Source organism: Poecile atricapillus, chromosome 7, assembly GCF_030490865.1.
Source record: "Poecile atricapillus isolate bPoeAtr1 chromosome 7, bPoeAtr1.hap1, whole genome shotgun sequence".
NCBI lineage: Eukaryota > Metazoa > Chordata > Aves > Passeriformes > Paridae > Poecile > Poecile atricapillus.
This window is the reverse complement of record NC_081255.1, coordinates 13,094,892-13,117,376: the sequence shown is the minus strand read 5'-3', so window position 1 is coordinate 13,117,376 and position 22,485 is coordinate 13,094,892. Positions and strand designations below refer to the sequence as shown.

Sequence of the window (22,485 nt, the reverse complement as noted above, 5' to 3'; positions counted from 1 at the left end):
CACAAATTACGAGCAACTGGCAGAATTTCAATTTCAACGATTTTTGAAATTTACACTTGAATGATCATTTCCAGCAGAAAGGGTGCCTGCTTTTCAAAACCCCCACAGAACCTCACTAAGATCACCAAATCTTGAACTTGCAGAACACAAAGGTAAATCACAGTAAATTCAACACTATTAGTTATTAGTTATTATTAGTTATCCATAATAGATTTTGATCCAGCAACAGTTCCCTTTGTTTAAAGGGTAAAATCGGTGTAGGGCAGAAAAATGCACCACTGGAGAGAGCAGTCTGCAGCACTGTGGGGTACAGACATACAGTGGACAAAGAAACAACAGTTGTAAATAATTTAAGATCTACAATTGTAATATGTAGTTCAAACATACTTAGAGAAATAAATATTAATCTTGATTCCCAAAACTGCTCTAACAAAGAAGACAAGAGAGCATTTTGATAACTTCAATTTAGTAGACAGAAGAAGACCACCATGGTTTTAATTCATCAAAAATAAAATTAAGTATTAGTGGTCCAGATAATCAACATTAATCTAGAATTCAAGTTGATGCAACGAGTTAGCCATCTCAAAAATACTGTGTAATATCATGATGACAAATTTCTAGTTCTTTAAAAGAAAACAAATAGAAACCAAGGCTCTGATTTAGCAACTGCATGGAAGTCAAAAGTTGTAATGGTTCAGAGAAAAAAACTGAACTTCTACCAGAGAAGCCCACCCTTTGTGCTCCATCACTCAGATGAAGTATTGCCTGCGTATATGTCATTCAAGCAGGCACTTGAGCTCTCAAGTACACAGCCTTCATAGCATTCACATGTAGTGCAAGAATCTCAGAGCTTTGACTAGATGAACTGCATTTTTCCTTTTTGCACTCTGAGCTTCCAGAAAACACCACCTTGGTAATAAAACACAGCTACTAATAGAAAGAATTAATAAGAAATACCTGGGTTTGTAAGCGAACATCGACAGAGACATGGACAAAGTAGTGTTATTCACTCTACTGCTTTTTGCCAGCATCCTAAATGTGAATGGCAATATGTATTACTACAAATCAAAAAGAGAATCACAACACTGAAATGTTACAGTGTATCTGTCTCTCAATGTTTTAAAACACATCTCAGGCTCAGAAGTTAGTTTCCTTCCAGACAATATCTGCTCGGCTGCCACTATCTCTGCCGAGGCATAGGTGTGCACAAAGCACTGACAGGAAGTCAAGTATATATAGTCTCTTCCTGAATTATTAATATAATCCTATCTCGATATCTGAAACCAACTTTATGAGTCACAGTAACAAAACATCAGTCCCAACTAAAAACCGCATTTAAAACAGGGCTGAATTAGGAATTACACTTAAGGATTAAATAATGACTCCAAGTATCAAATTCAAAAGCCCAAAATAAAAAGGCCTGAATAAAGAAATGTGTGTATATATAGTACTACACAGGCAACCAGCTATCAAGATCACGATTTCTCATTACTAATCAGTCTTCTCCATTCAGCTCCTTAAGTCACAAAAAGCTGGGAAGAGCAGCTGACTGCCGCTACCGGGGCTTCTTCACCCGCCGCTTCCCACAGCCCCTGCCCTGCCTTCGCCGCCCCCGGCGGGCTCAGCTCCCCGGGCGGGCTCAGCTTCCCGGCCACGCCGGCCCGGCGCCCTCCGCTCCTCACCAACGTCCCTCGGAGCGGCCAGGAAAACTCGCAGCAAGAGGTCGCTTGATTTGTAACCCGCTCACATTAAACAGTAACGCACACAGATGTTAAATTGCTGACCCCGGGTCTGCCGCAAGAACTTCTCCTGATCACGGCCGCCCCATGACGGGCCCGGGGCGCTCCCGCCCGGACCGCCTCCCGTTGCGAACGACGAGCCCCCACGGAGGTTTCGGGGGCCGCCAGCTCCGCCCTGCCCGGCACCCGGCACGGGACGAGCCCGGGCTGGACGGCCGCACGGCGCAGGGAAGGTGCCCGGCGAGCAGCGCCCCGGGTTGGGCTGACGCTCACCGCCCTCAGGCGCGGAGGCTCCGGGCTGCAGACGGGCAGCGGGCACGTCCCGCTCCCGCGGGTCCCGCGCCGCCACGAGCCGCGAGGCAAAGCGCCAAGGTGGCGGACACGAGCGGCGGACAGGGGCTGCGGGCAGCGGCCTCACCTGGGACATCTGAGGGCGCAGGTTGATCTCCTTGAGGTTGATGGAGTGGCTGCGGAGGTTGTTGAGCAGCTGGCAGAGCAGGACGCCGTCGCGCAGGGTCTGCGCCAGGTCGAAGACCTGGGCCGTGTCCCAGGTGACCCGATGGTTGGGCGGCAGCACCTTGCAGCTGATCAGCCACTGCCCGCACTGCTTCCAGGGCTCCATCCCCGCCACCGCGCCGCTGCGGCCGCGGCAGCCCCAGCTGCGCCCTCCCGCCGCCGCCGCTAGCGAGGCCGGCCCGGCCCGCCCCACGCCCGCCCCGGGAGGCGGGGCCGGCCGCTGCCACCGCCCTCACCGCGCCCGCCCAGCCCGGCAGCCGCACCTGCCCGGCGGCCCCGCGGGAGGGGACAGCGCTGGGCGAGGACAGCCGCCGACACCCCGGGCCCGGCAGCTCCTAAGGCCCATCCGTGAAGGCACTCGCCTCGTCTGCTCGCCCGATGATGGCATAAACACAGCACCTGCGACACACAAGGCGCAGCTCTGACGGGCAGGTGGAGATAGCAGCGCAATGGCACGTCCTTATTGTCAGTCCTTTGTCCTTTCACTAAGCAAACGGCAGAGCTCTCAGAAGAGGTTCAAGCAGAATACTCTCGGCGACTTCTAGAAACCATCTAGAGAACACATCATGGCATTAGCATTGTTTTCCCATCTCTTCTCCGCTAAAGTACTTCGGAATGACGTCAATTTTATTTGCACTTTAAATAATATTTAAAAATATGCAATAGCTTCCAACAAGCATTCAGACAATTTAAATTTTTTTAAAAATCCATATTAAGTTACCAAGTGTGACAAACTCCAAAACCAGACAACACAAACACCACAGTTCACAATGTCCTTTAAAACTCAGAAGTTACTATTTCTTTTTGATTTTTGAAGCCATGCTGGAAATCTAATTTCTCCAAAAATAAAAAATAATTTAAAAGTATATAAAAACTGCGGGTTTTTTCTCTCTTAAAACATGCTTCCTTTTTTTTTTTTTTTTTAACCAGAGAACACTTTAAAAGTACTATTAACATTTATGTGAGGGATTAAAAAAAACAACACACAGTCCAGGGTGAGAAAGACTTCCAAGAGCAAAACATTAACATGATTATTCAAGATAGTCCATAATTATTGCTAGTTTCCACAGCTCCTCAGTTAAAACCCTGATGTTCCTGTCTGAACTCAGAAAAATCCCACAAATCCTTTTAATAATTTTTAAAGAATTAATACAGACATTATGAGAATTAATTTCAGAAACTGAGGCCGAGCAAGTGATTTGCGTGTTTCAGTAAGGTCAATATGCTAATTCACTTTTTTTTTTTATTTTTCTTTCTTTAAACAGGCAGTATGTCTGCTATTCCAGGCATTTTCCAAAGCAGCCACTGGCTGCGGAACATGTCACTGGACAGCTCACCATTTTGCATTGCATGCACCCAAAAAGACAAAGCGAATCATGGCCACCTGGGCAGTCACAGCCACGTAGCTCCCATTTCTCAGGAAATGTGAATTTGTTGTTTAACTACCTCAGCCCAAATACTGGATCACCAGTAACAGGAACCTCTGCCTCCTCAGACCAACATTTGGTTGTTTTATGCCTGAGCAGCTGGAGGATATGTCAGGCTGTAATACAAACATGCTATCAAAGTATCAGACTGCTTACAACCAGGCAGAATTAGAGAGAATTTAATTCCTAATTTAAATCAAAAGGGATTAAAACTAACAGTTTGTACTGTGATCATTTGGATATCATCATCCATCAAAAAACTCTCATAGAAATATATTTTTATCTGTGACATGTATGAACTGACAAGTGAGTAAGAATTCAGTTGCACCCACAAGCAATCCACTCTCAGGCTGACAACAAGCGTAACACCAAAGCAAATGCAGAAAGCAAAAAAGCAAATAGATAAAAGAAACAGAAAACCATCTTCACTACATTATCCACATTCCCCCTTTAGCTGCCTCCAGCCAGGATTGGTGGTACAGCACCCTGAAAGCAACATAAACAGTTGGGATGCCTTTGTAGAGATACAGAAAAACGGATGCTGTTCTGATTTGTAAATAGCAAGAAAAACGCTTCAGGCTGGTTGCTCAAATCAATCTAATCTTTTTTACACGGCTATTAGGAGCAATCCAATGCTCCTTAATCCAAAATTTATATCCAAGTAAAATGTATGCTTTAAAGGTGATGGTTGAAGTTATAAATACCTGAAAAACATACACCACAATTTTAAATTAAAAGTCATAGGATAGGATGTTATAGTGCAATATTAGAACTAAGTTTCATTGCAAACACACTGGTTTCTCTACTGTATCTCATGTAATCAACTGAGCAACATTCTTCCAAATGGAGAAAAATACATATAACCATGCAAATTCCAGAAAAATAGTTCTCTTTTAGAGTTGCATGCTTGAGAGAAGGGGCAAATGGATTCAAAGCCAAAATTCATGGTCAACACAGTCTTTCTAGAGCAGAAGGCAGAAATATTTGCACATTCATTTTCCTCCTCTCAGAGTACTCTTAACCTTTTCAGTCTCCTACATTGTCTTCAGTCATTTATTGGAAGGGGTTCAACTTTTCTTTCAATCCTAAAATTTGAAAAATTTGATGCTGTTCAAAAGCTACTTTTACATGAGCCTTTTTTTTTTTTTTTTTTTTGCTATTAATAGATTTAAAAAAAAAGAAAGAGAGAGAAAAAAGAAAAATCTATACCTCAAATATGCCTTTAAATTAATCAGTTGCTAAGATATACTGGAAGTTTGTCCTATTTCCACCCTGTTTTTCTCCCCATACTCCATAGATCTGGATTGAAAGAGGAGCTGATTTACAGTCACCTCCATCCGTCTTCTGCAGTTTCACCAGGACCAATCTGGCAGACAGATCTCAGCTTAGACTTTCACAATGTTCAATGTACATGATACTTTTTTTTTAAAGCATCAATAAGCTATTTGCAGTTTTTTTCTTTGGATTTTCTATAGAAGACATTTATCTTAAAAGAACAGTGAATCTGAAGAATTGTTCCCAAAAAGGCCCACAAAACCCCAAGGTTTTGCATAGTTTTTATTTCCTTCCAGAAGACAATTGTCTCCTTACTGGAGACATAACCATAATTTTTTTCTTTGCTTGTATCCTGTACTGCATCCTATGAAGGCAGCACCTTTCCAATTATTTTCCTGTTGCTTTACTTAAAACAAACAAACAAACTCCACCTTCCCCCATTTGTTTAATAAAGGGCACATTTGCAAGCTTTCTAAAATAATTACTTTCTGGAGTCACCACAGTTGCTGCATTTAAACTACTTGTGCTTCTCAGCTTGAGGAAAATTAATAAATGAAATACAAAAAAATAATATATCAATACATATACACACATTCCCTCTCCTTCAGTGACTCTTGCAGATAAAATAGTGGCCATGAGCCCCAGACAAAACCCCACTTTTTGCAAGGTACCAAACAAGGACAACAAAATGGTAGATGTCTTCCCAAAGAGAAGCACCTCACTTCCTTTTCCTACTTACTCATTTTACCAATGGATTCATCAGTTCTGGTGCTTAAAGTTTTCCTGCCTTTTGATGTTTGCTCTTGAATGCATTTTGAAATGCTACAGGCTGAAAGAGGTGCAAGCACAAGCAAAGAACTGCCCTCATTCGTGGGTACCAAAGGCCCACTAAAGTCTTGGCTGAGCCAGCCATGCTCAAGGGCCACATCCCAGTTAAATCCACTCAAACATATCAGTAAAAGAACTGAGCTTCAGGTCATCTGTAAGTGAAAGCATGTAGTCTTGTGCCTTGGCCATCTGTATCTTTCTCACATTTGGATACACATTAAACTACCACTGCTCCTGGCCAGAAGCCTCCCTTGAGCCTCTTTCCTTTCGGTGGATGGGAATAACAGGCAGGTGGCTGTAGTCCAGGATTTCATAAGGAGCCTGCTTATCTTGCAGTACAAGTAAATGAGGATCAGATGGCTGACCAGAATTCTTCAGTAATTTCTGGCTGCTGCTGCACATGAGTATCAGCATGGATCAAGATCTTCCAGATGCATCTGGCTGCATCCTATAGCTACAGGCTCTAGTTTCAGAAACACTTCGGGAACTTTGCGGCAGAAAGTGAAAAATCACTAATTGATTCTTATTAATCATTTGTGTTATTGTGTTATACTACACTAGAACCTGAATTTCAGCAAAGCATTATGTTTTACTTGAAATAAATGTTTCAAGTAAGCATGGAAGAAGTTATAAACAACTGACCTGAAATCCAAATGAAGCATTGAAAACAAAAGAAAAAATATACAAAGGAAATAATAAAGTAGGGGGATGTGTGATGCTCAGTATTGAATTTAGTTTTCATTAAAAACCTGGAAGATGCAGAGAAATAATTTGAAATATAAACGTATAGACAGTTATAAACTGAATGGAATTCTAAATGCTAACATACGTAATGAACACCAAGATACTGTTTTCAGCAAAAAATTGCCTGAATACATAAAATGCATCTGAGCATTTTTGAGAAACCAGTGATGCTGCAAAGGAAGATCCACCCAGACTACTCAATATGAAGATAAGACATTAAAGAAGTCAAAGAGCCTGTCTATCCCTAACAACTAACAACCAAATAATCATCTTAAGAGTTGAAGGCATTGGCTCACCTCTCCTGACAAAAACCTCCTTTTTATTGAAGTTCACAGAAATTTGTCCCATTTTACTGTTCAGAATCCTGTGCTGAATTCCTAAAATAGGATATCTGATTTCCAGAAGGCCAAGTTTCAGCTCTCTAAAAACCGTTCATACGAAAGGAGAAAGCTGTTGATGTGCCACCTGTTTGTGCAATAAGGAAAGCCAGACTCAGGCAGCCACTCACCTGCCAGCACGAAGCCATAGCGTTCATGATAAGGAAACCATTTATGGGCAGGCAAAAGAAAGGAAGTTGTCCTGTACTACTTTACATATTTTAACCAAAATATTAAAAAGACTTCCTAAGAATCCAGGCAACTTGATGTAGTAAATAAAATAGTAACCTTCTTCCTGATTTTTACCCCTTTCCCCAGTTCATCTCCATTTCTCATCTTCCACAGCTTGTTTTCGACAGTAATGATGATTTCAAGGCAAACACAAATAAGATTACAGGATAAAAAAACTCCCCTCTTCACTCAAGACAGAAGGAAAAGAGATGCTGACAAAAATAAGTTTGTGGTCTCAGCTGACAAGAAAGTGGTATTTTTATCAGAAGTCAAGGTGTTCAAGTGCATATAATCAAGATATGAAAAGCTAGAAACTGGCACAAGTAAACCCTAAAGCAAGGAAAAGATGGGGGTTTTTTATGCTTTTTCATAGTCTGTTCAGTACCCAAAACCAAGAATCCAGAAAGGTTTTCCTTTCTGGAAAAGAGATCAATTGCTGAAAGTGTGACCACTTACAGCAAACACTGTGCTCTGGATGAGGTCAGAATATATAGAAAACCAAGAAAAAACTTCACATTAAAATAAAAAGTCTCTACCTAAAGTTTGGAAAAACTGAAAAGTCCCATTCATCAAATACCTACACAAACAGTGAAAGAATATCTGGTGTAATGTTACTAACTCCATTACTAATAGAATATTTATTTTAAAATTACTGCTATTAGGCAATTGAATTTTTCATATCCTAAAGGCACAATTTACTAGCAGCCTCTAGTCTCATGCTGTGCTAACTGCTAGAATAAATAGGGCAGTCACACAGAATCTCTGAGACACTGTTCCAGTTTTCCATTTACAATGTTAAATTTGAATTTACATACTAATCTAAGTTCAGTAAATAAAAGTTTCCTTTTATGCTTAGAGTCAAAAGTATTAATAACTTTTAACAGAACATTCAAATTTATTTTTAGAGAACTCTGCAGGCAAAATATTTCTAAACACTCAGTAGGCAGTGAAGCTTCATCTCTAAAGTTACCCATGCTTGTCTCACCTCAAGAATAAAGAACATAAATATTTCAGAACATTCTGCTACCTACTTTTTTTTAATCTTTTAAGTGAGTGTACCTGGTTATTGTTTGTCTAATAAGGCTGGGCCAACACTAGACTGCAAATCAGCAGAGATTTAAGAGATAAGGGCCTCTTTATTCAGGCCACTGGGACTGAATTTGCAGCAACATGGACAGCCATGCTAAATGAAAGTAATAGGGGCCATGGAACCTTCACCTTCAGAAAAATAACAAGCTCAGGACTGGAATCCTTAGATGTCCTCTGAATGTTGTATGCTTCCATTTCTGCAGGCTCAGTTTTAGACATGGTGTGAGACCCCGCTCTCCCAGGTGCCAAGAACATTTATTCTGATAAAAAACAAAAAACAAACACACCTCATCCTAAGTCTTGAATTTTACTGTCTGGAATCCTCACTTCAGTTAAAGTCAGTGGTATCTAAAGCTGTCAGCACCCTGGGTTATAAAACTGTGTGTCCAAATTAGGGACCTTGTTAATATGATCAGCACTGTCCTAAATCAGCCACAGACAAGACAATGACAGACAAAAATTATCCTCCATCTTAAGACATCATCTCCCATTCACTATGCTGATATCAGAACTTCCCCAGTCCTGGTTGAGAAATATTGCTCTTTAGATAAAATTATTGGAGTAAAAAAACTATTTAGAAACAAAAATACTGAAATTCAGATCTACTATAGAGATTAATGTTAGAAATTAATTACCCTGCTCTTGCTATATTAGAAACTGTGGTAGACGTGCCAGTTTAAGGCACTTCAGATTTACCCATCCCATGAAATTACCAAGTGGCACACATGAGTATGACCCTCGTTAACTCCTCTCTTCTTGCTGCAGTGGGAAGTAGACTTCATAATATCTGAATAAAAACAAAGAGCCACAATGAAAAGCTTCACAGGGGTTCCTTTTCAGGTACCTCATACCTTAAAAGATCATAAAACTGCTGCAGAGAAGACAGAAGTTGCTTTGGTAGCAAGGTGTATTTATAGCTTAGGTTTATACAAGCTGAGATCAGTGGTCCATGTGGCAAACCCAAGTTGTATCACTAGTTCACCCTCTCTCCATTTTTCTTAAAAATCTATACCAGGACTAAAATAGGAGTGCAGGTCCATTACTGCCTGTAAAAAGTCCTACAGTTAACTCTGGCCTATCTATAAACTTATTTTGTGTCCTGTGAGCCACCATCTCATCCTCAAGAAAGTGAGGAATTGCCAGAAAACAGCTCACTGAAGAATTAAAAAGGTACTTCTGGAACGCAACAGTAAAGAAGCAATACACTCTGTAAGGATGCAGGTTGCATTAAAGGCACAGTGAACACAAACACAACTTGCCTTAAAGAGCTTGTGAAGGTAATATGGACTTCAGTTCACTAAGCCAAAGGTCTAATCACCACCTGCCATAGCAGAGGTGTCTGCTAAAGGACCTATTTAATAGGTAAAATTGAGAGAAAATTCAGTGTCCAAACATCACTTAACTTGCCTCCCATTTTTATTCTTCCATATTTCCTGCAGTCAGACCTTCTTAAACCACTGCAACTTGCACACAAGGTTGAACCACAGAAAACAAAGCTGAAATTAAACCACCTGTGTACCACACTGCAGCACTTCCCCCATCCTGTGCAAAAGGTCACTTTACAAAACAGCCTGAAAATATCGATACTCCAGGCACAGTTTTAATGGCGATAAATGCTTACATGACATCAAAAGGCTTCAGATCCAAATGAGATAAAGTGATGCAAAGTATGTTTTTCAAAGGAAAAAAACATGCCAGTAACAGAGAGACACAAGAATGACGAGCACAAATTCAACCCCAGCAAAGCCTCTCAGCATGAACTGGAGCAGAATCTGATGCTGCAATCACAAAAAGATACTTTCTCCTCCAAGGGAGAGTTGTTCCTACCAATTCAGTTCCCAAATTGTGTGCTACATTGCCCCCTTTACTAGGTTTACAAATAGGATGTACAAATGAATACAGGTGAAATTACAGAGCTTGATTTGTTGGCTCTTTTCTTGCTCCCAGGGAGCTACCAAAGGGCAGATGAAGCGTGGGCAAGGACCAGGCAAAGGTCTGGCAGCAGAGAAACTGTCCTGGCACGCAGTCCCTAGAGCACGAACAACACTGAGCAGTCAGGAGGCCACTAAGAAGCCCCGGAGGTATGCAGAACACCTGAGGAAGTGATGCAAGAGAAATCATCAGCCATTTCCAAAAACCAGTCTTTAGTTTCCGGGGAAACTAATGGCTCCCAAGTGTCACAGCCAGAGCTTAACTGCTCTGGCACTCTGTTATGCTAAACCAAACTTCCTCGAACAGAATTCATGCGGGCTTACACCCTGTTGGGTGTCTAAGAGAATACCAGATAGGTTAAACTTGTCTGAAAGCTGTTCTTGGAGTGTTTTGTGATTTTGTGATTGGCAGGTTTTCTACAAATCTATCTGCTAGTTTGTCAACATCATCCTCATATGGAAATAAAGGGGTTTGGTTTTTTTCCTCAAACACTTTATGTGTAATAAATGCAATAATGCAAGAATTTGTAGTGAACGAGAATCATGAAGAATGATTGGTACTACACTGATAATCGATGCCTTTAACTCTACCAGCTGTGACATTCATTCCCTGCCTCTGGAGACAGCAGAACAGTCACTCGGGGGCTCTTGTTCGCAGGTGGTGCATATGCAAAGAGTCTGCCCTGAATCTGAAAAGGCATCTGAAAAGAAGCACGTTTCAGCCACCCGGGTGGTGAAATGCGCTGTGCTTGAGCACAGCTGATAAGGTGCAATTCAGCTGCTGTTTGGCTGGCTGAGTAAGCACTGCCTTGCATGCAATGTCTGATAATGAGGTCCCAACCAGTAGCTCAGAATTCCAGCCCAAACTGCAATGATGACAGAGAATTTACAAATCCACTACCGTAACAGGAAAGAATGCAAAATGGATTTTTAAAGGATTCTAAATTGATGCAAAGGTATATGCACAATGACATGCTTACAGTGTCTTTTTGCTCTACAATTCAAAATTAAATAAATATTTCCAATAGTATGATCCATCTACCACCATTTTCTCCAAAATGAGAGTGTGTCAAACATTGACTTGTATAGATCTAAGCAGGTTCCCCTTCTAGATAAGAACAACACTGGAAATGTTTGGCATGGCCTTACACCCCTTCTTGAGAAGGTGTCCTCTGGCACTCTGGGGTGGGAGCTGTGCAGCACAGCCTGCAGCCACCTGCTCATGTGCCCTCGCAGGGCCAAGGCTCCTCACCTCCCGCCCCGCCAGCTCCAGGTCCCCAGCCAGCCAGCACAGCTTCCAGGGACAGAGTGCAGCACAAATCAGCCTCCAGTTGTACAGGATTATATTCTGGAGACAGCCTCAGTGTTGTCTTGGCTTCCCACTGTGGGATGGCATTCGCAGTGATGAGGGATGAGGGATCTACAGAGCCATATTGGTCCTTTGGGTGTCACATTTCTCAACAGCACTCTAAAATGCAGGACTGAAGATGACACTTCTGCGGCAACATTCACCATACAAGAGCCTCAAATTTCTGTTCAATTTACCATTAACTACTTTTTAAATATTTCTTGGCATATAAGAGGTGTTTGTTTATATTTGTTTTGGAATTCAGGTACCCATGGAAGCAAATGCCTGAATTTCCTTTCCATTTTCAGGATACTTTGCTCATGGAGCTTAGCATAAATCTCAGTTTCCCTTCAAACACCAGGCACCACATGTAGTTTTTTGGAGGGGTTTGGTTTGAGTTTTTTTTCCTAGGAGTGAAGGTGGGACGTCTAGGGGGGAACACACAGGAAATCTCATGTAACACCTTCAAAGCATGCAGCTGCTGAGTTTATGTTAAGGGCCCACTGCTAAGAGCTCTGTATGTGTCCACGGCACTTGTAGATACTAAGATAAATTTCTCCCTGGTGAAAAATGCTAATTTCAATAGTTATACTAGGCATGAATTTGAGTCACTATGTCCTTTCAAAATGAGCCTGTTGGGACTACAGGACTGTGGTTAAGCTCAGATATAACAGTTAGCAAGATCAAGGCCACTGCTGGATCACAGTTACAACTGAGAAAAACAAATGTACTAATGAGCTGCCAGTCAAACATACAAAAATGAATAGCAATTTTAAGTATTAGCTATTTGTAACAGCATGCTCATACTTGGACCTCAGATACTTTAAACAATCTGGAAGTTCAGCAAAATGATTACTCTAAAAAAGCAGAAAAAGCCCATGTGGATAATAGTTGTTAGGAGACAGTTATGTTGTAAGCAGATGGTAAAAAATGTCAGTTTGAGGCAAAATATAGATCTCCCTTCTGTTGAATAATTAATGAAAAGCTCCTTCCCCGCTGTAGCCCTTTTAACTGTGTGACTGAATGGTCTCCATTTAATAAGGCCTCACGTGTATGAGCTCAAGTCACCTCTTACAACCAGATTTTTTTCCAGGGCTGATACCTGTTGTGCTCTCTCCCTCTCCTGAACCTCTTCCACAGGACAAATTCTGTTGTGTCTAATCAAGCAGAGCTTCCAGTGACAGTAATCAAGGCAGTTTGATTTAGCAATACAGTCTCCCGATTCCACTGAAGGCAGCTGAAGCCTTGACATTAACTTGAGTAATGGAGACATGCCAGGTGCTGAGTTCTCCCTCTTCAATGAATTGTATCCTTCTGCTGGTTTACACTAGGTAGTTTTCTCATAAAGAATCCTATTTACAAGTATTTGAATACATTTGCTGGAAATGTCCAAATACACCTAAACTAAAAAAATAGATAATGCAACCAGATATAATTTCAGGGATAGTATCCTAATATTTAGAGCTTCTTACGATACCAACTGCCATGAACTATTGCCATTATGTTCTTGCATGTGTTTCATAACAGAAGGAGGATCTGGGAGCCCAGAAAGACAGGAAAAAAAATATATAAAAATGAGAAGGAGGTGGTCATAGAAAGGCACAAGAGATGATGCCCTTATTTACCACAAGATGAAAAACTCTGACGTGGACAAAGTGGTGGGGCAGGTCATGAAAGGACATTTGAAGCCAGCAGGTCAAAGCCTGACTGTAGTGCCAACCCAAGCAGAGCATGAGCAGAGGGGAAAGCAGCCACTTCATACTTGCTATTAATTAATGCATTTAGCTGCAGTATTTATCACAAAGTACTGGGTTTGTGCAAGCCCAGCACTAGTAGAAACTCAAAGCAGTTGTCAAATTCTGTGTGTACTTGGAGATTTAAGACCCAAAAGTTACCTCTGTCTCCACAGGCAGGGAAGGCAAACCCTTAGAACCGCATGATGCAGACAGCAGGGAGCTGCCAGCTCAGCAGAACCTCTGTAATACTTTGAATCTCGACCTCTGGCTCTCCCCCACTGCCTGGGCTTGCATCCCTGTCAGCTACAGGCCCCAGAATCTCTGGGAATCTAGCTGTTTTCTGGAAAGGATGAAATTGCTGATGGGCGAGGATGGAGTGGTGTGGACTGCTTGCATTTCCTTACCAGACTGAGATCACAACTAAGGGGTATTTCAGTGCAAAATTACCATTTTTGAAAAACAGGGCATTACTGCTTTTCCTCACCAGTCAGGGATGGCTGCAGTAGCTGGAGGGATTGCGCCACTTACAGTGAAAAATGGAAAAAGAAGGCAAGAGCCACAACTGTTCTCTTCTAGCTGGACTATCTGAACTCTGGTGTAGCCCAGGATACTGCACTGAGCTCATGCTCCTGCTACATTAAAGGTTTATAACTAGAGAAAGAGTTCATTCATGTTCACTCAGGGTGGGCAGATGGAAACTTTTGTCCTCTCTCTGCTGCCTCTCAGCTCTGAGACATGACTCCAGAGTCCTGAGGCCACAGGAGAACAGCCAGTTCACCAGAGCTCACGAGGAGAACAACACCCATCACTGATTTATGGCAGTAAATGCTGGTGGGTGACATGAAGTTTCCATGTTTCCTCTTACACTCACCTGAGCTTCTGCAATTAATGGCAAAACATGATTTCACATCAGAGGGCATTTCATTCAGTCAGTCCATGCATGCAAATGCCCTTCACCACAGCAGAAATGGAGTACGTAAACACAAGCGTTAAACACACTAAATTTTTAGTATAGCTGTCAGAGTAGTGTAAACAGCTCTTCCTTTTAGCTCCTGTGATCCAGATCCTGCCTGAAATTAAATCTTAAATCTCCTCTTGGAGATTGCATGCTAGCAGATTTCTTTGTATAATACTTGCAGCTTGCCTTCAAACGTGTGTTGCATAAATAGCTCAGGGAAAGGAAACAACTCAAAGTCACACTTGTAGATTATTTGATCGTACTATTCAGTATTTGCCAAATCCCCTCATATTTCTACAGAAAATGAGAGGTTTCCTGATGCCCTACTATCACAGCAAATTCCTTCAAGAGAAATCCCAAAGCTGACAATCTGCAGCCCCTTGTAAAACACAGCACAGCACACAGCAAGGCAAACAAAAGACATCTGAACCAGATGACTCTGAAGAATGCTGCTGTAAACCAGCTGTGTCAGTCTTGCAGAGACCCTGAGCTATTTCTTATAGGTTGTTTGCCTTCAACTTTCCAAGAAGGACTAGCAGCTAATGTAATGCTGCTTCAAGTTTACAGCAGACTATTTTTAAAGACAATGTTCCTAAGCATCAGGTTTTCCTAGGCAGTATGTCTGCTGCACTTTGCCTGAAGGCTCTTGCACCATTCCTGGGATGGGCATGGCCAGCCAGGTCCTACATCCCAGGAATAAACAAACTTGCTGGATACAAGGTCAAGCCAAGTTTTACTCCAAACCAAGCTGCAGAGGCTGGAATTACACTTGGAGCTAACCTGGTCTCTCTGCACTGCACTTTGTGTACGATTCTGCAATAATCCTGGCTTTTATCACAAGAACTCACAGCAAGGCTTCTTTGGCTTTATGGGGCTGTCACACGAAAGGGCTTTGCTTATTAAACATAATTCATGACCTCAGTCATGTCTAGGAACACTATTAGCATGAGATTCTCAGCAACCTGAGCACTGTCTTGAAGGTAATCAGTGTACACTGATCAGCAATCTCACTTTAGCAGCATTGACCTTGAGTTCTAAACACAATGGATGAGATGACAACAACCAAGTACTTATTTAAAACTGAAAGAGCAAGGACCAGCCCAGGACTTGTCAAAAATCAAAAGGCACAGAAACCGCTGAAAATAGCAATGGAGGAAGAAGCCTTTGAAGTGTCACACAAGTGTATATTATTCAAGTAAAATGCCATTCTGATAGTCAAAAACTAAAATAATTATTCTAACAAAAAGGAAATAAATGAAAATTGAAAATATTTAAATGCAAGGTTGGGCAATGAGCTCTTGTCTCTGGATAAGGATCTGTCCATTATCTGTTGAGGCACAGATTGCTTTTACTGGTGTGTTACAGCACCTTTCCTCAGCTGAATTTGCAGGGGAAACAGGGATGCTTTTGTCCTTTTGCACTCCACCCAATTGCATCTTTGACATATGATCTGCCTGAAGAGTGATGATTAATTCCAACCTTTGCTCATCGTTTTCATTTGGTACATTTCTGGCATTCTTCGCCCCTGTCAAATATAATGCTGGGTGTGAAATGGGATCACTTCCCCTTTTCTTGGCACTGTCTCCAGCTCTAAAGGCCCATTAATTCAGTAGGAGCAACAATAACAAACCCAAGTAATAACTTCCAAACAGAAGTTGCAGACAAGCTTCATATGAAACTTCCAGCTGAATGAGAGTACAGCTAAAAGCTGTTCCTTCTCCATGTTGGACACACATAGTTTTGAAGAACTGTTTGAAAAGACAAGTGGGGTCTTTTTGTCCACTCTAACTTGCCAAAGTTAAGTTAATGTTTCAAAGCAAGAGTTGCAAATTCTCAAGATATTTGATTCTATGCTTTTTGACGCTAATAGTGCATCCCTCTGGTACTGCAGGACACCTGACAGGCTACTGAAGCAGAACAGGTGTATGCAGCCTCCACACAAGCACAGACAGCTACACAAAATGCACATCAGCAGAGAATCAGCTGCTTTGATAAATGAGTGCTTCAAACATTAGGAATTTAGAGAGAGAATTACTCTTACTGTCATTGTGAGCCTTTCTGGATATTTAAATTAAGCTAGTTAAAGAAGTTAAAGGAAGAGCTTCTTGGAAGATACCAGCTCTTACTTTATGTTAGTTACCATCAGAAGCTGTAAGAACAAGGGGCTGCAGGTGTGACTGCAAAGGAAATAAGTGCTAAATTTGTATATTTTCCACAGAGAATAACCTAGGAGCCTGCAGTAAATACAGGGGCATGATGCTCCTTTTTAAGATATTGTGATTAATTTTTTAGCTAAAATTCTTCCCAGGCCCTACTCTATTATGATAGATGAGCATATAAATATGCAATTTATCATTTCTTACTGCACTTCTTTCCTTTTACTGATTCACACCTGATCGTGTTTACAAGCAGATGTTATACTTTGATTCTCTTGTGGTCCACATAGAGGATGAAGAAGTGACAGCTTGGGAATGTGTTTATTAAGCAATGTGAAACATCTGCTTCTATCTTTCAACACACACTACATGTTTTACATATTCACAGAACACACAAGTTTATATATAATTCACAATTACACCCACTATACTATCACAACTATTAATGCAATTATGATATAAACCTTAGTGCAGGAAGGAGTAGTTTCCTTAAATACCAAGGTATTGGGTGTCTGTAATACCCCATATGTGTAATGTCTCCAGAGCATGTTTACATGTCCCACCATCACAGCCAGCAGATCCCTGGACAGCAGGGGCTATAATAGAAAAGTATACCATAAAAATGCCACTCACCCATTTTTCACCCCCAGAAGAAGCCTTGTGCCTGGATATACAGCTGGGGCAGCTCCTGCACTCACCCAGGGTGTGAGGCTGGCACCCAGCAAGGGTCTGTGCAGCACACAGTAGGACAAGGTGACAACACAGCTGTACTGCTGAGCAGGTTTGCATGGCTACACCGCTTCCCACACACCTCCTGGCAGGGTTCAGCGCCAGCCAGGGCAGCCCTGCACCTGGGGATAAGCTCCTGTTACCTTACAGGCATTCAAATTGCTGTGCTGCTTCTGGTGCCATTCTAATGAGTGGTTACACAGCAATACCTGCCTGTGGTCTGGCTGTACTCTTTAGACAACAAAGAAACCCTCACAAATCCCCCACATTTTTTCTTACACTAAGGCTTACAAACAGAAGTCTAGGATTAATGAGTCTCTAGAGTTTGAGAGTAGGTAAACAAAAGCAACCAAGCAAGAAGTAGGATAGTACTAATAAAAAAGACAAGCTAAAAGCACATACACTAGTGATTTCTGATGGTAAAGAAACCTGAATTTAAACTATTTGGGGAAGCGACCATCTTCTAATAGACAGATTGCATATTTAGGACTTAAAACTGATTGAAAGTGAAAATTTTGCAAAAATCATTGGGGAATTTAAATCCTTGTTTAATTGGCACTGCATGAGCTGCCAGGAATAATTAATAAGGCTAAATTTAACTGCTCTGGCAGTATTTCCCTTTCAGACACAGATCACTTTGGCCAAAGCCCAGGAGATCTAAAGCAGGTCCATCTTTCCAGTGGTGCCAGGGAAGACCAGAGCTGGAGGAGATGTGATTCTGAAGACCTGCAACCATTTTGTGTTCAATAGCACTGACAAGCAGCTCCTCTGCCGTAAGCTGCTGTTTCAGGCTGAAAACTCTTTTCAGTGTGGCTGCAAACCAGTGAAACCAGATGCAACCAAACAGGCAGGTTTCCCATTCTCTTCTGTGCTTTGGTGTGTGAGCTCTTGTTGAACTCATGTTCAGCTCAGGAAGGAAAGCAAACCCAGGCACCCCACAAGCAAGCGATGGAGGGTAAGTGCTGCTTGGGGTGTGGGAAACTTGATTTTGTGAGATGTAAAGAGGTTGAGTGACCTTTGCAGCCCAGCCTGAAGGTTGGTCTCCCTCAATTTCCTGCCTCTTACAGCCATGCAGGGGAAAGAGCAGAAGAAACAAGTATAAACTTGTTATCCCCCTAATTTAATTTTAGCATCCTCCTCCCACTGTTTTTCCTGTGAGAAGTTCAGGCATCTGGAATAATACTGTTGCATTAAGAAATGAGAAACAAATTGCTGAAGGGCACTGGGATTCAAGCAGTCTAACCCCATGCCTTCTGTGGGCAAAAGCAGCTGCCCCTAAGAAAATCAGCCCAAGATGCTGCCTTCAATTCTCGAGGTGCAAGGCCTATATTTGAAGGCAAGTCAGGCTGCCAGCGGAACATGATCACAGCAATCCAAATGGCTCAGCAGCAGCTTCAGCACAGCAGCAGCTCAGAAAAAACAGCTCTGGAGGCAATGTGGAGGTGAAAACCAACCTGCCAGTCATGGCAGCAGGACCTAACCTGGGTGTTAGCTCATTGACTCTTTTTGTGTTCTACAGCAGAAAAACATGAGTCCAATGCTCATCCCTGTTAGATGGCAACAACCAGCCCTGTCCCATGCACAACCTCAGCTTCTTCTTTCTCTACCATATAATTAAAGAGAAATAAAATGACCCATAAAAACCAATTGAGTGGCAGTTTACAAATAACTGTATTTTCATTAATTAATTAATTAATAACATTGTTTAGCTGCAGAAAAGAGCACCAGGAGGTTTTATTGTTGTTGTTTTAACGCCAGAAATACTGCAAAGCTCATATTGGATGATGCATGCTGTTCTTCAAGGTACAGTGAAGACAAGAAGTACTCGTAGCAAAGACTGTCTTGCACAAGGTAAGAAAATTTGTATTTTGATCTTGTGGGAGAAGAAAATGCTGCAGACATAAAAGTAGTTGTCCAAGCATCAAGGGAGCAACCATAGCACAGCAAGAACTTGAAATTATTTTAGCATTCCATACAAAAAATGTTTTTAAATCCAGAACATACTATCCCTACTCAAAGAGAAAATTTGTTTTCGTGGTTAAGATGAAACTGGAAATTCAAAACACATGTTAATTCCTAGTCAGCATGACATGGGAGTAATTTGATTCTCTGTGTCCCAGTTCCTCACCTATAGCTAAAAATATTACCTTTTCTTTTTAAAGGCCCTGCCTTTTAGATGATCAGCTCACAGAGCAGGTATTACATCTTATTTTGTTTTAGGTACAGCATTAAGAACAAAGCTGGTATAATCTCAGATGGGCAAACCTATACTAAAAACAAATTTATATGGTAAGATTTTAATTTTAACCTAATTCCATGTCTTGTCATGTCTTACTTGGGATGGACTTAAAGGAAAGACAGTAATAGCATCACACCTATGTTTCATGCACTGTGATAACCCTTGGAAGAAAAACATACCACAGAAAGTGAAAAAGAGATTAAATATGACTGTAAACCTTGCACTAACACAGCAATGGCTTCAGCTCACCTGTATATGTTGTGAATGTGGAGCTGAGCCTTTTACTGTCAGCTGCTCCATCAGTGGCTGCCACTGCCTTTGTGTCCTGTCACTCGGCACCCTGCTGCCATCTCCTCGCCTGCTTCTCACCCCTCACATCTGCACCACCATTGGAACCCAACCTGAGGGAGCTGGAGGATGGGGTGGGGGGCATGAAGCCAGGGCTGTGCAGGGCAGGGAAGGAGAGCAGCCCTGCACTTCCCCCAGAAGAAGCATTGCTTCCTGCCTGCCTCCCCTCAGGAGCACAGGCTCTCATGGGGGTTCCTCTGCTCCACTCCTTCCATCCTTCCAATGCAGACACACTCCTGAGTGGAGGATGTCTGACCCCTTTGAGCTGCTCCTCTAAACCCTGTAGCCCACAGACCCACTGTCCTCCTCCACATCTGGGAATCAGTGTTCAGTCTGTAAACCTGGGGGTTCCACGTGTTGCACATTACTTTGCATGCTTCCAGCCAAGATCCTGACAAACCAGCATGATCTCTCCAAGCACTACTGCCCGGCCTAAAGCAGCTGCTCTCAGCTCCATGGGCAGCTCCCTGCACATCTCTGAGCCCCAAGTGTCCCTTGCCCCACAACAGCACCCATCCCTCACCACTGAGCCGGCACCACTGCCTGCAGACTGCTCCTGCCCTGCACAAACCAGCTGGCCCAGTTGCCTCTGGGCGCGGTTCCCTCCCAGTCCATTTCCCCTCATCCATGCTCAACCACACCCCATGCCCTCGTCAGACACGCTTTTATTCTTCAGGCAAATGTAGGCAAAACATCTGCCTGCCACAGCCTCTTCCCATCTCTCCATGCAGGTTCTCAGTTGCTCTCTCTTTGGAGGAATACCTGGCTCCACTCCAGTGGATGTTGCTGGCTAAGCTTGGCTTTACTGGGGTTACCTATGGCAGCCTGTTCCATGCCATTTTCCAGGGTCTTTGCTTCCCTACACATCAGTCACTCCTCATGGGCCGAGCCTGAGCAGGCTGCTCGGAGCACATATGATGGTTCCATTGCCACACAGGTTAGTAGAAAGACTGCTGGTGTTTCAACATCATTTGCAATAGCTGACTCCCAAACTAGCCTGGCATCTTGAGCTGATAAATTCCCATCAGTGACTTCTAGGGACAGTCCTCCAAATGATTTGTCTGTTCAGAGTCCCAAGCTGGATCTCAAACCCATATTTCATATTCAAAATAGGCTAATCAGTGAATTTATAAAAAGAACTGTGGAGGCCTAGATGGCTGGCAGTACACACCGAATAATAATTCGAACAAACACTGCTTGCCTGTGATGATAAAGGACAATTGCACAGCACAGGCAAACACATCCCAAATAGACTGCAGTGCAATCTGTCTCCATATAGCCCCATGAGTCATGCTGGGTTGGAAAATACTTTATAAATGCTAGTACTGGCAGGCAATAATTTTAATTAGATACAGCCTAATTAAAAAAGAATAGAGGCTTTTATAGTTCATGCTTCCCTAGTGTGTACTAGGGATCCCCACTGGTTGGCAAACAGGAAAAATGTTTGTATTATTTAATAAGCACAATGTTATCAGTGAAACTTTAATGCAGGATTTAATGTATTTGCTCTGGCTCACCAGAGTGAATGCTGACTGGCCAGGGTGCAGCCTGGATGGAGGAACATCACAGGCATTTCAAATCTCCAAACAAGATCTCAAAATGTGTCAAAACAATGAGGTACACACAAGGAAATGGCTCAACCTTCTGGGTGTTTATTAACCTGTATTTGAGTGTTAGGCAGATTCGCCAAGAATAAAAATTTGGCATAAAGCTGCAAGAAGCACCTCAGGTTGATCAGCTCCTCTGCAAGCAGAGTAATGAGGAGAGAGAAGCAATCCCAGTACCCTCATGGCAGCTCTGTGCCTGTCCACAGCCCACACTCCCCAGAGAGGATCATGCATGCCTGGGTGCTCAGAGCTGGCAAGCATTGCCATACTGGCCCTCAGGCCTCAGCCCTCCACTGCAGACATGGGAACAGCACAGAAAGCAGAAATCCAGTGCTCCCATGACCCAACCCACCAGCAGGATGGATTCCTCTCTCATTTTCACATGTCGTTGTGTAATGCTTCCACTCTTCTGGTAAAGGAAGCAAAAATACCACAAGAAAAAGCACTTCCTGCAGTATTTCTGAGCTAGTCAAATCCAGGAAATAATGGAAACTACAGTGATGCACAAGCTATTTGGGTTTCTCGTGTTCTTCTGCATTTCTGTTATTTCCTGTGTTTTTCACAGGAATATCTGAAGCCATAAGAAAGATAAGCCTGCAAATACATACACAATAGCATGAGAGTAGCAACTTCTCCCTGCACATCAATAAAATAATAGAAACCTTCAGTGAGTGATGACTGCACATCCTGGTCACTGCATTGCCACAGCCGGACTGCTCAGTCTGCAGCACCTTGGATCCCAGGGATGCTACAGGCTAACACTGCTCAAAGGATCCCAGTGAGCCCGTCTCACAGACCAGCCCAACAAGCTGAAGATCTGCAGTGTCTCCCTGAGAGCCTGCTGCTTTGCCATAATCCAAGGACCTCCATGAGTTCAAGCCACCCTCCACATTACCTACTCTTGCATGTATGGGTGCTGGGGGCTCTGCAGGGCCAGGACAAGAGGCTGGGGTCAGCTGTGGGAGGGCTGCCATGGGGCAGGGGTTGGCTGGGCTGCCTGACTCTGGTGTTGGTAACTCTGCTGAGAGCAAGTGCTGCTTTCAGCAATCCTGTATTGATTTGCCTCACCCAAGGTCACCTTAGAAGATAATTTATATTAAGAAAATCAATTTTTCAGAAAGTCATTGCAGAAAGCAATGCTTGATTTCTAAATTCAGAGCACAGCTAGGCATGTGTCTGAATTACCCAATTCTTATTAAAGGCAGAA

The 22,485-nt window shown here is 42.7% G+C and overlaps 1 protein-coding gene across 1 annotated transcript in view; it reads right to left on the bottom strand.

The window, feature by feature from the left end:
* VAV3 (vav guanine nucleotide exchange factor 3) overlaps positions 1 to 2,390 on the bottom strand; it is a 150,918-nt gene extending 148,528 nt beyond the window's left edge. Inside the window, exon 1 of the mRNA XM_058843133.1 lies at positions 2,158 to 2,390. Within this exon, the coding sequence (XP_058699116.1) occupies positions 2,158 to 2,361 (204 nt within the window). The 5' untranslated portion in view covers positions 2,362 to 2,390. The remainder of the gene's footprint in view (positions 1 to 2,157) is intronic.
* Between the last annotated feature and the right edge of the window lie 20,095 nt (positions 2,391 to 22,485).